This window comes from Myotis davidii, unplaced genomic scaffold, assembly GCF_000327345.1.
Source record: "Myotis davidii unplaced genomic scaffold, ASM32734v1 scaffold562, whole genome shotgun sequence".
NCBI lineage: Eukaryota > Metazoa > Chordata > Mammalia > Chiroptera > Vespertilionidae > Myotis > Myotis davidii.
The window spans coordinates 1970034-1986693 of NW_006293953.1; the positions used below are offsets into that span (position 1 = coordinate 1970034).

General features: G+C 45.0%; 1 protein-coding gene across 6 annotated transcripts in view; it reads right to left on the minus strand.

Moving 5' to 3' along the window:
* BCL2L1 (BCL2 like 1) overlaps positions 1-16660 on the minus strand; it is a 48150-nt gene that overhangs the window by 21927 nt on the left and 9563 nt on the right. The window contains exon 4 of one of the 6 annotated variants that reach the window (XR_001514584.1): positions 14938-15045. The exons of 4 other annotated variants lie outside the window; for them this stretch is intronic. Coding sequence is in view for 1 of the 2 variants with exons in the window: in XM_015566635.1 (XP_015422121.1) it covers positions 15019-15045 (27 nt within the window). In the remaining variant the exon portion in view is untranslated. Of the gene's footprint in view, positions 1-14937; positions 15046-16660 lie in introns of those variants that run through there. One more of the 6 variants, XM_015566635.1, reaches the window with a different exon arrangement.

Sequence of the window (16660 nt, forward strand, 5' to 3'; positions counted from 1 at the left end):
TCTTTCCCAAAGAGGGCACCTTTGTTCAATATGAAATATTAATGTGGTATATATAATAAGCTCTAGGTACAACTCAAGTTATAAATAATTCAGATGTGTAGACATTTAAAACCTACTGAAATAAAGTTTATTCCACCAAGAAAAATACTAAGGTAACATGAGAGTCAATTCCAGATCTATTAAAAACTTAAATGTGAAAGACAAAACTCTAAAACTTTTAGAAGAAAATATAAACAAATGTATTTAGGATCACAGGGTAAGAAAGGATTTCTTCAACAAAATGTAAAAGGTGTGAATCATAGAAGACAAGACTCAAGTACATTAAAATTAAGACATTCTAGTCATCAAAAGACACTACTACATAAAAAGGGAAAAGACAAACTACAAACTGAGAGCCTATATTTGTAACGTGTAGACAAAAGATCAGTATTCAGAATACATAAAGAATTCCTACAAATTCATCAGAAAAAAAATAATCAAAAGAAAACAGAGCAAAGACTTGAACAGGTATTTTACAAAAGAGGAAACATGAATGGTCAATAGGTGTAAGAAAAGATTCTCAATCCCATTTGTACTCTTGAGAAATGCAAAACTAAAACAAGATACCATCTCACACCCACCAGCTCTATAAAAAACTTAAAGTCTGACCATATCAAGTATTAAAGATATAAAGCAATGAAAACTCATTTGCTGCTGGTGGCAGCACATATTCTTAAAAACACATAGGAAAACAATCAAGCATTACCTTTCGTCAAGCAATGTGTGACTCCTGGGTATATACCTTACAGCAATGACTCGCAAAGTGTGGTCCCAGGACCTGCAACAGCATCACCTGGGAACTCGCTATAAACGCAAACTCTCAGGGCCTCAACCCAGACATACAGAATCTAACACCGTGGGGGTGGAGCCCAGCAAAGCGTGGTTTAACAAGCCCTCTGGGTAATTCTAATGGTTAGCTAAAGTCTTTGAAACCACTGCCCTGGAGAAACCCTTAAACATGTGCATGTGCAGGAGACACCAGCAAAATGTTCAAAACCACATTGTTTGAAGTATCGAAAACAGGGGAAGGACCCAAATAACCACTGATAGTAGAATGGATACACAACTTGAGACACATCATTCAAAGGGATATGAAAATGAATGAACTACAGGTGTACACAAAACATCAATGGATCTCACAATGTTGAATGAAAAAAGCAAACTGCAATGTATACACAAAGTATAACCCTTAATGAAGTTTAAAAGCATGCAAAATATATATATATATATAAACTATTTTTTAAATTTATTTTTAAAGTTTATTTCAGAGAGGAAAGGAGAGGGAGAGACAGATAGCAACATCAATAATGAGAGAGAATCACTGATTGGCTGCCTCCTGCACGCCCCTACTGGGGATGGAGCCCGCAACCCTCCCATGTGCCCTTGACTGGAATTGAACCCAGGACCCTTCAGTCCGCAGGCCATCGCTCTATCCACTGAGCCAAACCAGCTGGGGTGCAAAATTATTTTTTTGAAAAAGGCAAAGATATGATAAACACAAATCTCAGGAGAATAGGTAGGGTTGGCTGTGATTGGAGAGGGACACCCAGGGGGCTCTAAGGTATTTATAAATGTTTGATTTTTTAAAACTGGGTATTGAATTTACCGGTGATCCTTTTCCTATTTTTGAAACTTTACGTATGCATTAGATATTCCCTATTATATATATGATAAATTTCTTTTTTATTTTTTTTTTTAAGTGTGCTGGAACAGTGCAATACTCATGCAATACTCAGTTAGAAATGCAACCACAAACTCTGGCTACATGTATGGTGTCCAAAGGGTTAAGCTTGTTCCTCTGCCTGTGGATGGGAGGGCAGGCGGCAGCTGGGGCACAGTGGGAGTCCCTGGCTCCAGCTGGCTTCAGCCAGGATCTGCCAGGATCAAGCACCACGCCCAGGAACTGGCACCTGGGCAGGGAGGGGGGTGTAGGGGAGAAGGCTATAGACAGGTGGCACCTGAAGCCCTTGGTGACCTGATACATGTGAGGGACTGGGGCCAGTCAGATGGATGGTGGCCTCCTCTTTTCAGAGCCCCTCCATCTGGTAAGGAAGTGTCCTGGTGGCAGCGTGGAGCTGGTGAGACGGGGAAGAGGGTCTGGGACTCAGGGTGGGGGTGGGGGTGGGGAAGGAACTGGGTGGGCTGGGCTCAGATACCAAGGGAGGCTGCTGGGATTAGCACCTGCTGAGAATGAGATTAGGTTTCCTGGGAAGAGCTCATCTATTTAATGTCCCCCAAAAGCTGTCTCCCTGTGGCTTTTCTCTGCTGGACAGATGGTGTCTGAGCTGTATCTTGGAGGGTGGGATCCTTGAAGGAGTGGTTGAGGTGGGGGTGGGACTTGCTGCCTGCTTGGTCATGGGATTCCCAGCTTTCCACAATAATGATCAGGGCTAACTCTCTTTTACTATATGCTTGGCACTACATCCTAAGTCCTTCACACAAATTACCCCCATTTAATTTTCAGCACCCAACTGCCTATAGTCTAGAGAATAGGTTTACATTTGAGTAAATTGAGGCTTGATAAAGTTCAAATCATACCCAAAGTAAAGCAGGCCTGCATGCAGGCAGTCGACTTCACAGCCCTCTCAGGAAACCATGACTGGCCATAACATCTTCCCCTTCTCATTAAATGGCAGCAAGCTCCTTCCAGTTGTTCAAGCCAAAAACCTGGACTCCTCTCTTTTTTTCTATCTCACACCCCTTATCCAATCATCAGCAAGTCCAGTTGGCCTGACCTTCAAATTATATCAAAGTTCTGCTCACTGCTCACTACTTCTACCACACCTCCACCCTCATACAAACCACCATCACCTGCCAGGCTGCTCACTGGTCTCTTGGCTCCGCCCTTGCTTGCACAGTGAAAACAGGGACTTTGGTTTGTTCACACTTTATGCCCAACCTATAGCTCAGTGCCTAACACATGGCAGGCATTCAGTATTTGTTAATGAACAAATGAATGAATGACCAACGTCTCTCTCAGGAAATGACTCAGATTCAAAGGGGAAGATCTGCCTTAGCTTTCACAGCACTCATGACCTTCGGTAGCTGCAAGGCAGTGTAGTCAATGTCCTTTACTATTATGAACTGTCCTGGGTGTATACATATGCCATCATCACTGAGTCATCCACTTGTGCCTGCATAGGCGCGCGCGCGCACGCACACACACACACACACACAGATACACACACAGGGACGTGGAGCTGGAGCAGGGCTGCTTCTGAGAAGAAATGAGCCCAGGGCACTAATTTTTAGGGAACTGTCCTCCTCCTGTCCCTGCACTGTATTCACTTTAGTTTTATTCTCATGAATAAAGAGTCACTGGAGGGTTTTGAACTGAAGAATGACAGGGTCTGACTTCTATTTTAGAAGGATCACTGGTTGCTGTGTGAATTTGAGGGGGGCAAGGACTGGGCTAGTTCCCCTGACAAATAAGAAATAGCAATGGTACATACTGAGGACTTTACTCAGCAGTTTCCATTGTCAATATAGCATCTCAATAACTCCCTCAATAGTCCTGTGAGGTGGGTCCTAGCAATAGCCACACTTTACAGAGAAGAAAACCGGCGAGGCTCTGAGCTGTAGAGTCATTTATCAAAGATCACACAGCAGAATGTCAGCATCCAAAGTCTGTCCTCTTCACACTTGAATAGGCTGCTTCCAGCCAGCATCCATCCATAGCCTATCCAGGCTCCAAAACCCAGTTCCAAGTTCACCTTTTCCAGGAAGCCTTCCCCAACTTCCCCAATGGGCTGTCCCCTCTTTTGAGAACCTATCTACAGGGCCAACATTCACTGAGTATTCCTCGGGTGCTGGATATATTGTGTAATATTCCAATAACCTAAGGAGCCACATATCCTGATAACATCCATTCTTCACATGAACAGTGGAGCTGAGAGAAGCAAAATCACAGAGCAAATAAGCTGTCTGCTGTCCAACTCACCTGGCACTGAGCCATCTTTTTATTACTTCTTTTGATTTTCTTTCTTTCTTTTCCTTCTTTAATATATTTCACTTTTTTTTTCTTTTCAGTCATTGGGTCAATGGGGATATTCACTAGATCATAGTGTGGTGGCTGCTCTGCTCTGCAATCTGTCTTTTTGTCCTCTTGACCACTTTAAATGCCTTAACACAGTGGTTCTCAACCTTCTGGCCCTTTAAATACAGTTCCTCATGTTGTGACCCAACCATAAAATTATTTTCGTTGCTAATTCATAACTGTAATGTTGCTGTTATGAATTGTAATGTAAATACCTTACAATATGCAGGATGGTCTTAGGCAATCCCCGTGAAAGGGTCATTCAACCGCCAAGGGGGTCGCGACCCACAGGTTGAGAACCGTTGCCTTAGCATCAAAGTCCACAAATAACGTTTTGTTTGCCCATTCTACAGTGTTGGGCCTGAGCCTTGAACTTAAGGCAAATGAGATCAGAAGGATGAGGAGTTCTCGCTGAGGTGGAGGAGAGGGATGGGGGCCCTCCTGTAAACCCACCTATTCCTCAAGGGTACTCTGTCCCCTAAGCTCAAGAAGTCTTGAGGACAGCTTTCTCCAGGAAAATGCACCTTCTAGCTCTTTAAGAGCAAGACCCTGTGGAGAGGTGAAACACCGCACCCCAGCCTTGTTCCAAAGAGATGTGCAGAATGGGAAGGAAGGGGCAATGACTTTCAGTTCCCGTTAATGTGTCTGAAGCAGCAGCTGATTCAGCTAGATGATGTCACCTTCCCAAACCTCCTGACCAGCAGCTGAGATGGGAAAAGCAGGAAACGGGGATACTCAGCTGGCTAAGTCCAAACATGCCTCTGGCAAGGCCAACAGCAATCCCAGGCTGGAGTACCCTCCTGCAACCAGCCAAAAGTCCTCAGTTGGGAGGACGGTAGGTGTCCTTTAAGGCTCACATTCCAAAATGTGTTCCCAACTCTCCTTTAGCTAAGTAGCTTTCAGCATGTCCTGAGCTAACAATGCTTCATTTATTCCGAGGGTGGAGCTGTGGAAAAAGCATAGGTTTGGAGCCAGACCAATCTGGGTCTGAATCCAGATTCTACCATGGACCCTGGGCATGGAACTTCATCTCTCTGAACCTATTTCTTCATTGGAAAAGAAACTGGGGCCAAGAGACCACATACCATATAGACCGGGTGGGAGAATTAAATGAGAAAATTCATATAGAGTGCCTGACATGGGAAATGTGCTCAGTAAATGCTAGTCATCATTATTCCCTTTGGATCTCTGTGAGGGAGGCGTGAAAGGTCATCTTCATCCGTGACACAAAGGCCCAGACTGGGCCCACAGAGCATCAGGTGAGTATCTGTGTGGGTCTAAAGCTCAGATGAGCCAAGTTCAGTCTTGCCTTGCTTTTCTGTTTGTAAAATCTTTGCTTCAAATCTTCCCAGGCTGGCTCTTTCTCCTTAATCTACTCTCAGGTCAAATGTCATCTCCTCAGAGAGGCGTTCCTTGACCTCCCTGTATAAAGTTGCTTCCCTAGACACTCCATCACTGTTTCATTTTCTTTACATCATTTAACCTTCTAGCTAACATCATCTTATTTGTTTGTTTCTCAGGCTAGCTGTCTCCCCCAGTAATATAAGAGTTCTATGAAAGTAGTGTCCTTAATTGTCTTATTCATCACAGCACCCCTGACACTTAGCACAGGACCTGGCATGTAGTGCAATCAGCGGTTGAGAATCCATGTACATGGAGGGCCAACTTAAGTTATACATGGATTTTCTACTGGAAGGGGGTCAGCGCCCCTAATCCCCTGCATTGTTCAAGGATCAACTGTAGCTGGTGCTCAATAAGCATCTGCTAAATCACCAAATGAATGCACATGAGATGGCCAAAGGCTAAACTGACAATGGCCCCCATACTTACTCCTCTGCTCACTGTCAGTTCAAGGTCCTGGCTCCCATTTCAGGTGCTGGCACTGCTATCTGGGAATCAGTGGATCGACAGGTGGCCAGGATGGGCATCTATACCTGGCAATGACTCATCTATTGGGATACCAGGACTCCCAACGAAGGTCTTGGAATCTTTCCCTGGCATTCGAGGCTCCCACAAATCTGGCTTCAGCTGACTTTTCTGGCTTTATCACCTAATAAGAGAGACCCTTCCACACGTACTTCATACTGACCTGCCACTGCTTATGGGTTTCTTCTTGAGAGTCCATCCCAGCCTGCACTTCTTAGCTCTTGCAGACCTCCCCTCCCCTAGCTTGCTGGGATCACCGGCCCCTCTTTACCCTGTCCCTGTGATGAAGTCCCAGCACAAATCTCACCTCTTCTATTAAATACTTCTCTTTATTTGGCATTTAGCATTTATTGTTACCTTTCACAAAATCTCTTTTTATATATATATATATTTTATTGATTTTTTTACAGAGAGGAAGGGAGAGGGATAGAGAGAAACATCAATCAGCTGCCTCCTGCACACCACCTACTGGGGATGTGCCTGCAACCAAGGTACATGCCCTTGACAGGAATTGAACCTGGGACCTTTCAGTCCACAGGCCAACGCTCTATCCACTGAGCCAAACCTGTTACGGCCACAAATTCTCTTTTCATGTGTATTGTCTTTTCTAATTCAATTGGAAGTGCCTTGAGAGCAGAACTGGATCTTCAATGTTGATCTCTCAGTTAATAAATCTTCAGAGAAAAAGGCCCTCCTTGAAAAAAGTTGGCTGGGTTCAGAGAGGGTTGGAGAGAGGGCCAGGCTCCTCCCTGCTGGACTGGCCCCTTTGGTAGACAAGGAGGAAGAGGAGGTCATACTGTCTCAGTCCAGGAGCCAGCTGATGAGGCAGTATGGGAGCCAACAAATCTGACACTATCACATGCAGCCTGGGACAATCCCCAGGTCATGTGTGTGACTGGGGTTTTGAAAAACCATCACTTTCAAGAATCTGGGCATAATTTAGTTATCAGTTATAAAGAATAGTAGAAAGACTTTGCTCAGTTCAAAGGGACTTATGTGGCATCCATTTCTGTGAACTAATCTTAGTTCTGGTTCCTGTAGTCTTACCATACTCTCCTTTCACTTGACTCCCCCTAGATATTTTATCCTTTTGGTTCTATACTTTGGTTTATTCTATCGTTCTGGAACTTTTCTAAGTTGCCTCCAACTCTTTGTAAAACAGAGTGAGGTTCCAATAAAAAAATAACAGTTGGTCCAGTTTTCTTTAAAATGTTACAATGGTGTACAAAAATTATTTCCCAAATGACTCTATAACAATTAAAGATAAATGACAAAAATAACACATGTAAATCGTTCAGTATAGTGCTTGGCACTTAGTGAGCATTCAAAAATAGGGCGAAAAAAACACTGTCAATTCTTATTAGCTTCTCTTCTCTGGGCCTCAGTTTTCTCATGTGTAAATGAAAACAATGTCTTAGATTTGTTTGTTTGTTCATTTATTCATTCCAAAATTATTCACTGAATGTTTACTATCTGCAAGGAACAGTTCTAGGCATTAAAGATGAAATTCTGAACAAACTAAAGTCCTTAATATCATGAAGTGTATATTCTAGTAGAAGAGACAAACAAAAAACAATTAAACAAAAAGAAAATTTTAGATAGAGGTAGTGCTATGACAAAAATACAAGAAGGTTAAAGACTAAAGAGTGACTTAGAAGAAGTGCAGCTACTTCAGACCAAAGGCCAAAGAGAACCTCTTAGAGGAAGTGACCTGTGAGCTAAGTCAACTAAAAGAACCAACAAGGCAAACACCAAAGGCAGAGCATTCCTGGCAGAGGAACAGCAACTACAAAGTCCCTCAGGCAAGGAGAAGTATGCCAGGAACCAGAAACAGCAGATCCCTGAGGCTTGAGTGCAGAAACTGAGGGGTAGAGGGATGGAGGATGAAGAGGCTGCCAGTATCAGATCATGCAGGCCTGAGAGGCTTTGGTAAGAACTCTGGGTTTTATTCCAAGTGGGTGGAGGATAGTAAGCAAGTTGTGATAAGCTCTGAACTTGGTTTTTAAAAGATCACTTTGGCTGCAGTATTGGGGTAGAAGTGATTTTTAAAGATTCTTTCCCCGTTCCAAACTTCTTTTTCTCTGTCAATCGACGCTCCCTTGAACTGGGTGCCTGAGCAAGAAAGACCATACAGCTCTTCACGAGAGGGAGCCAAGGAGTAGTTTCTACTCTGGGCAGGATTAGGGAATGTGAGTCACCTGGTTCTGCAAGTGATGGAGGGAGTGGCCCAATCAGGGAGGGGTGGGAATCCCAGTTTGGAAAACATCCCTAAGCCACCTGTATTGTCTCTGCCTCCCAGTGTGGAAGTTTCTGCCAATGACACAGTGCTCTGGAATGCTTTCCTCCCCTCCCCCGCAAAACACACCCAATCTTCCGGTTACAGAGACATAGCTGTACTTCACATTCCTCCCAGGATTTAGCTCAAATCTAGCCTATAGGAAATGGTCGATAAAGAGCTACTGATTGATTCATGAAGAGAGGGAATATTCTCAGCCATTAAGCAAATATTAATGAGTACTGTGCGTACGAAGTTCGTCTCTGGGGATGCAAGCTGATTACAATGGGTTTCTTGACTTCACTGAGCTCAGAATTCAGCAGACGGAGATATGGTTATTATTCCATTGCCCCTGAATCTTCCAATAGTAGGTGCTGTGGAGCCCAGAGGAGAGGCCTTTTACCCTGACAGAGTCTGAGAAGAGTTCAAACGTACTAAATATACTGACCTGGGTGCCAACCACAGGCTTTGCTCTGGAGTTCCATGGCTTCCCATCACCGAGATTTGGAGTACTAATTTGGAACCACAACCAAGTAAATCAGACTCAGAAACTGCCCCAGGTGCCCAGACAGCTGCATGGATAGGCAGGTTGTTTCCTCAGGGTTGACTTCTTGTCTGGCCCTACCTATCTCTCAGTTTCATTACTTAGCCACCAGCCTCATACCTGCACCTGCTGCTTGACCTAGTCCCAGGAGACCCCGAGTCTTAGGCTTGGGCCCCCTCCCTGGACCCTGCCCCAAAGGGCCATTTCTGAGTGATTCCCTGGGGACTTCCTTGATATAGTAACCCCTAGGGTTCCATATGAATGTGAGTACTTTGAGCAAAGGGAAAAATCTTCTCCCTGAGTAGCAAAGTGAGAGCAGGTAGGACAAGGGGTGGGTGTTCTTGTTCTGAATCAGAGGTAAGTGCAGGGTGAGGCCTGCTGTGCCCCCATTTTGTTTAAGCAGCACTGATCCGGGCCAGGTTAGGTCTCTCACTCAGCAGTATACCCTAGATGGACAAGAACATCCAGGGGTTAGAAATTAATGTTCATCTCTACTTCCCATTTGAGTCACACTCAGAAGCCTGGCCTTGCCTGGTAATCTGCCCACAGAAGGCAACTGATGGCTGATTCAATGAATGACCAAATTTTATCATGAGATGAAAAGGAAAGACCCAGCATTTGGTAAGCTTTTACTCTACATCAGGCACTATGCACACACCATTCATCGTTATGAATGTTAGTTAACTCAGTCACTAAACACTTAGCCCCACCAAATGCTAGGCTTAATAGTAGTTGATAACTGTAAGTGAGAGTTTCCATCCTTAATAAGCTCAGAGCACCTTGCTTAGTCTTTCTTCCAACAATCCTGTGAAATAAATACTGTTTCCCATTTATAGATGTCCAGGCTTAGAGAAGTTACTTGTCCAAACTCATGAAGCCAGATAAGTGAGAAAGCTAGGATATTACTTCCATTCAAAAAAATGCTTGTTGGCCCTAGCCAGTTTGGCTCAGTGGATAGGGCATTGGCCTGCAGACCAAAGGGTCCTGGGTTTGATTCTGATCAAGGGCAGGTACCTCAGTTGCAGGTTCCTCTCCACCCCGGGCCCTGGTCAGGGTGCGTACAGGAAGCAACCAATCGATTGCTTCTCTCACATCAATATTTCTCTCTGTCTCTCCCTCTCTCTTCCACTCTCTAAAAAAAAAATCAATGGAAAAATATCCTTGGGTGAGGATTAAAAAAAAAAAAGAAGCTTTTTGGTTGAATGAATGACAGAGCTATGGCTATGATCTCAGTCAAGAATCAGCAATAGGACCAAACATTTATAGTTCTCAAAGTGCTTTTTCATCTATCATCTCCTTGGGCTTCACAGCTCGCCCATGAGGGAGGCAAGTTGGGTGTTATCTTTCTTCAACAGAAGAGGCAACAGGCAGACTTTGGGCAAGAGACTTAGGGCTGCACAGTAAACAAGGACTGGGGCCATCCTGGAAAAACTCCTGAGTCTCCAAAACACCTGTTCAATCAAACACATGCCAAGCACCTACTGTGTGCTAAGCATGCTCCTACACACTTTAAATACTCAGTCCACTCAGTCAACTAATATGATTGAGCACCTCCTATATTCCAGGTTCTGTGGCAGGATCTAGAGATATAGCAGTGGATAAAGTAGAGGAAGAGTTCCCTGTTTATTGAAGGTATTTGGCAAAGATAAAAGGAAATACGCTGCCCCATTGCCAAATGCCTATTCTGCAACACTGGCCAAACCCTACAGTGTACAAAACATGACTTGGGGACCTTGTAGAGGAGGTAGGGGGACAAGGTTGAGTCCGACCTGAGCTTCAGGAATCTTAAGATCTCCAAGCTCTTAGTTCAAAAGATAATCCACATACTTTATCAGCCTAAAAGTTTGCTTTAAAAAAAAAATTATTTACTTATTTGAAAGAGCAAGAGAGAGAGAGAGAGAGAGACAGAGAGAGAGAGAGAGAGAGAAATTGGTTTATTATTCCACATATTTATGCACTCATTGGTTGATTTTTGCATGTGCCCTGCCTGGGGATTTAACACACAACCTTATGGCATCTGGTTGATGCTCTAATCAGCTGAGCTACCCAGCCAGTTTGCTCTTAAAGAGTAGCTCTAGCCGAAACCGGTTTGGCTCAGTGGATAGAACGTCGGCCTGCGGACTAAAGGGTCCCAGGTTTGATTCCGGTCAAGGGCATGTACCTTGGTTGCGGGCACATCCCCAGTAGGAGATGTGCAGGAGGCGGCTGATCGATGTTTCTCTCCCATCTATGTTTCTAACTCTGTGTCTCTCTCCCTTCCTCTCTGTAAAAAATCAATAAAATATATTTTTTAAAAAAAGAGTAGCTCTAATAGCAATGACAGCAACTTGATCACCTGTGAAGGCAATATGATAGTAGGACCATACTGAGTAGTAATTATTATATGCCAGCCTACATGTTAAATGCTTCATGTATCTTACAAGTTATTCTCATGCTTATAAAAATCTTTCAAAAAAAAGCATTATGTATTATTATCCCCCCCTTTTTAAAAAAATATATTTTATTGATTTTTTACAGAGAGGAGGGGAGAGGGATAGAGAGTCAGAAATATCGATGAAAGAGAAACATCAATCAGCTGCCTCCTGCACACTCCCCACTGGGTATGTGCCTGCAACCAAGGTACATGCCCTTGACCAGAATCGAACCTGGGACCCTTGAGTCCATAGGCCGACTCTCTATCCACTGAGCCAAACCGGTCAGGGCTATCCCCTTTTTGATAGATGAGGAAACTAAGGCTGGGGGAGATTAAGTAATTTGCCCAAGGATAACCATAGAGAAAGCAGGATTCAGCATTGGTTGTCCAATTTTGTACCCGACTCTTAACAGTGAGGGATTTCTCCCAGGGAGACCATGGAGAGGTAGGCATCAGGAATACCAGGAGCAGCTGCTGCTTGGAGGGCTGGTGCCTCCAGAGCCCCCAAGATTCTTCCTCACTCCACTGAGATGAAAAGGTTAAGGTGGAAATTGTTAGGTATGCTCAAGCTATCCCTAGGGCAATAGGAGTGTCTCCCATTCTGCAGAACCTCCAGGGAAGAAGTCTGTGACCTCTAGTTGCCATCTACCAAGCTCTGAGGGAGAGACAGAAGGGGAGCTGTTGCAGAATAGTCTTTCCTCCCTGGGATGGGGTGGGGGGCCATACTAAGGAAGAAGCCTGATTGGTTCTTTACTCTCTTGGGCAAGAAGCCTATACATGTGATATGGTGCACGTCCTTCACATGGAACTCCTTTGGGGGAATGTCAGGGCACCTTTTGGACCCAAGTAGCCTCACAAAGGAGAGACTGGCACAACTCTGAACTGCAAGCTAAGCTAACAACTTCTAAGCATTGTAACTAGGTCATCAGGTTCCTGGAGAAGCCAGCTGTGGCTGGGGGTTGGGGAGGGAAATTTTTCAGCCTACCAAGATCCCTACTTCCCTTCAGGCCCCACCCTCCCCGAAATCTGCACCTGCTCCCAAGTGGACCCCTCCCCCCAGCTGGGCCCAGCTGTCAACGGCTCCCAATGCCCCGCCCCAGACTTCCACAGGCCAAAACCCCAGAAGGGGGGAGGTTGCTGTTGGGCAGGAGGCATCTTATTGCCACCTGAACTCTTCAGAAGGGAGCCATGAGGCAGGGAAGGAGTGGCCTCTCTTGGGGGCTATTTCTTGCTCTATTAGGACAACAAGAAAGCTGGCCCCCTTTGGGCCGCCCAGGGTACCTTCCTGGCATTGTTGCCACAGGTGGCAAGAGACAGGTGATGTTTACCCGGCTGAGACCAGAATTGCCAAAAGGCTTCAATCAAGCTTTTGAATCTGCACCTGGCCCAGAGCCCCAAAATAACAACCAGGGCAGCCTACCTGATCTGCAGGTCGCAGGTGCCTGTCTGCTGAGCCCCGGCGGGGAAGAGATTCTCTTTCGCAGGGGTTACTGGAGACCTAGTTGCAACCCTCTGGTGATGTGCCTCTCCCCACTGGGTCCCCCTCTACCATCAACCATCCCCATCCCTCTTCCCAGAGGCCTCCATCAGTCACCGCTCCCTTTTTCATGACCAGGTGCACTGACAATCCACATCCTTCTCAGCCAGTCTGTCTCCTCGCTGTCTCCCAAATGCTTCATACACAATCCGCCTTCCAGACCTGTCTGGGTGGTTCTCACCTATTGAGCCCACCCTTGCCACATTCTTTTCACCTACTACTGGCAGTCTTCATAGCCCACATCTTCTTAACAGATAATAATGATGCCTTACATTGATTGAGCTTACTATACTGCATGGCAGGCACTGTGCTGGGTGGGCTACAGAGTCACTCACTCATTCAACAAATATTTGTTGAGTGTCTCCTATGTGTCAAGCACTCTGCTAGATGCTGGGGATAAGGGTAAAAATGAGACAAAGCCCCTACACTCTGGGAGTTTAGGTTTTACTGGAGGAGATAAGACAGTAAACATGTAAACATGGGCAGCCTCTGAAGAGCTGGTATTTGAGTTGAGACCTAAATGATAAGAACACAGCCTTAATTAGAGCTAGGGGGAGAGTAATGTAGGCAGAAGGAACACAGCAGCCTATGAGAAAGAGATTATTGCTATTATCTTCATTTTATAGATGAGGACACTGAGGACTCTGTGAATTACACAAAGCCACACTGCTGAGAAAACTATTATTCAAGTCCCTAGCGACCTTCCCCCTTTCTGACATTCCACAACTGGCACAGAAGAGGGTCTGGGTTGGTGATGCAGTTGGCGAGGGAGAGGGTACACACTGATGACGCAGGCTGAGGGTAGAGGCCTCTGAGCCGAGTCATCAGCTGAGTCGCTGATGGTGGAAACGGGTTGGTTTGGCAGGAGTCCAGGGCACCTGTAGGACACAGCCAGTGGGTCTGTCCTCTTCTGCTTTGGAGTCTACACCACAGATTTGGCACAGTTTGCCTGGAACCATTCATCGAGGGTTTTGGGTCTACTCCTACTGCTTCAAATGAGTTTGCTTCCTTAGAGACGGAGACGTTTTTTGTAGCCTAACCTGCATCTAATAATAACAACCCTTCATGTTCATTGAGCACACCCTTGCTGAGTCCTTGCCCAACCCCAGGCCTTGTGCCAAATACTCAAAATGAAATAAACCAGTCTGGGCCTGCAAAAAAGCTATGACGCAGTGGCTTTAGGGTAGGCTTTGGCACCAGATCTATCTGAGTACAAGATGTACAAGGTGTGTTACTGTGGACACATTATAGAGCCTCTTGAAGCTCTGGATTCTCTATCGTCACATTAGAACAGTTGTGAGGACCAAAGAAGATGATTATGTCAAGGGCATAAACATAGCACCTGGCACAGAGCCAGCAGTCAACATAGACTGTTATTATTACTAAAAAACACTTTTGTGTTTCACTTTCTGGTTTAAGCCTCGCTTACTCTGTCTGGTAGGTTGATATTACTCTCTAAGATTTATGAATGAAAATTTGAAGCTGATTTGCCTGGTGTTACGCCACCAGCAAGATATCAAGCTAAGTTTCAAATCGGAGTTGAGTGTTATCTATGGGTGTGTTGAAGGTGATCAATACATACTAACTAGAATAAACCTTGCCTGGCATGTCCAGGAACTAAAAGGTCAAATCAGTAATGTATACAGCCTGATGGCAGAAGAACACCAGCCCGGCCCAAGGTGTGGAGCATAAAAACATACCATTGAGGCATGCCACTCACTGCAGTATCCAGTGTCCCTAGCATTCAGCACATATAAAGCATTCATCAGTATTGGCTGATTTAACAAATGAAAAACTCCGAAGACATTTCTGAGCAATTAGGCAACATCGATAACACCTGCCTTACAAGCCAGACCTCGGATTCTAAATCTGGCTCTGCCATTTACTGTGGGACAAACCCATGCCTTAGTTTCCGCCCTGAACTGGGACTGACCACCTAACCTACCTCACTGTAAAATGATGTATACAAAGAAGTCTGGTAAATTAGAAAGTATTATCATGCACATAAAAGCAATTATCATCAGACAATAAGGCAGTAAAGTATGAAGTCACACACCTGGAGTTTGAATCCCAGGTCCTCCTGGTACTAGCCTATGAGGCCCTGAGCATGTCACTGTTCACTAAGCCTCAGTTTTCACAACCACAAAATGAAGATAACACCACCTACCTTGCCGGTTTTTTAAGAAGAATTAGAGATAACATAGGCTTTGGAGTGAGACAGAATTGGTTTCACAGACTCTGCCTCCTGCTAACTGAGTTCTTCCAAATCTGTGTCCTATAATGATAAGATTTTGAGATAATAACACAGAGATGATGTTGGTAAAGGCCTGCCACACAGTGAGCACCGGATAAATGTCAATGATCATCTTGACACTGGTACAGTGCGGGTGTTTAAAAGTGGGAGCGTGGAGGCTATCCTCCCAGGCTTTGCCACTTACTAACTGTGCTACCTTGCATAAGCTGCTTAACCTCTCTGTACCTCAGTTTCCCCATTTGTAAATGGGGATAATAACAGTATCAACTTCAGGGTGTTGTCGTGCGAATGGAATAAATTCATACATGTAAAGCACTTGAACAATGCTTGGCATAGGGTAAGCACTTGATAAATGTTAGGTGCTATTAATAGTGATGTTAACAATATATTAATCACCAACTAGAATAAGAGGGAGAGACTGGGACACAGGCATCCCATGGAATAATTTGAGGTAAGTTCCTAGGCAGCTGTTTCTGGGCAAGTTCTTAATCTCTGACAGAAAAACTTCTATGGAAAGGACCTGAGGCTGGAGGCTCCTGAGCAAAAAATCCCTGTCCCACTGACCAGGAGGTCAGCCTCTGGGGAGGCAAGTCAGGCTCCTTGGAAGGGACACTGTGTTCCCAGCCGCCTGACTCAGGGGAACAAAGGCACGTGTGTGTGGCCAGGGAGGAGGGAGGGCAATGTTTCCCTTTCAAGAGCAGAACAAAGGATCTGAGGCATAGTTGAGTGTGTTCCAATCCCCTCCCAAGCTATATCCCCCGCCTCAGATGATTGTCCAACAAGGTTTTCAACCTAGCTTCCTGAAAGGTGCTAGGGACGGGGGTGGAGTGGGTCAGGGTAGCGGGGCAGGCTCCACTTCACTCTACCCTCTGTCATCAATCTCCAAGAGGCAAGAGTTACATGTGACAAACCTCTAAGATCTCTCTTAGGAGTCTCCATCCTGTGCAAGGGTGGGGTGGGGACCCCTGGGGGAACTCAGGGTTAATGGATGACATAAGCCACTGCAAATGACAGGCTAAATGGCCCTCTAGGGCAGCGGTTCTCAACCTGTGGGTCGCACCCCTTTGAGGGTCGAACGACCCTTTCACAGGGGTCGCCTAAGACCATCGGAAAACACATATATAACTACATATTGTTTTTGTGATTAACCACTATGCTTTAATTATGTTCAATTTGTAGCAATGAAAATACATCCTGCATATCAGATATTTACATTACGATTCATAACAGTAGCAAAATTACAGTTATGAAGTAGCAATGAAAATAATTTTATGGTTGGGGGTCACCACAACATGAGGAACTGTATTAAAGGGTCACGGCATTAGGAAGGTTGAGAACCACTGCTCTAGGGGAAGTCCAAGATTGGAACTGCTACTGAGTGAAGGAGCCATGGAGAGAACCCAGGAATTCTGACCAATCCCCCAGTGTGGGGTTGAGAGAAAGGTCTGATAGTACCAAGTTGAAATGCATTTTCTAAATCTTAAAAGAATGATCAGAGGCTTGAGAGAGAAGCTGGGTGAAGGGTGAAGGGGAGGAAGCAAAGAAAGTAACTGACAAGAGGAAAGGGAGGGACACATCCAAAAAAAGTAGTTTGTGGAGGGGGGAGCCTTTAGGGACATTACTTTCCAGTTTCCAT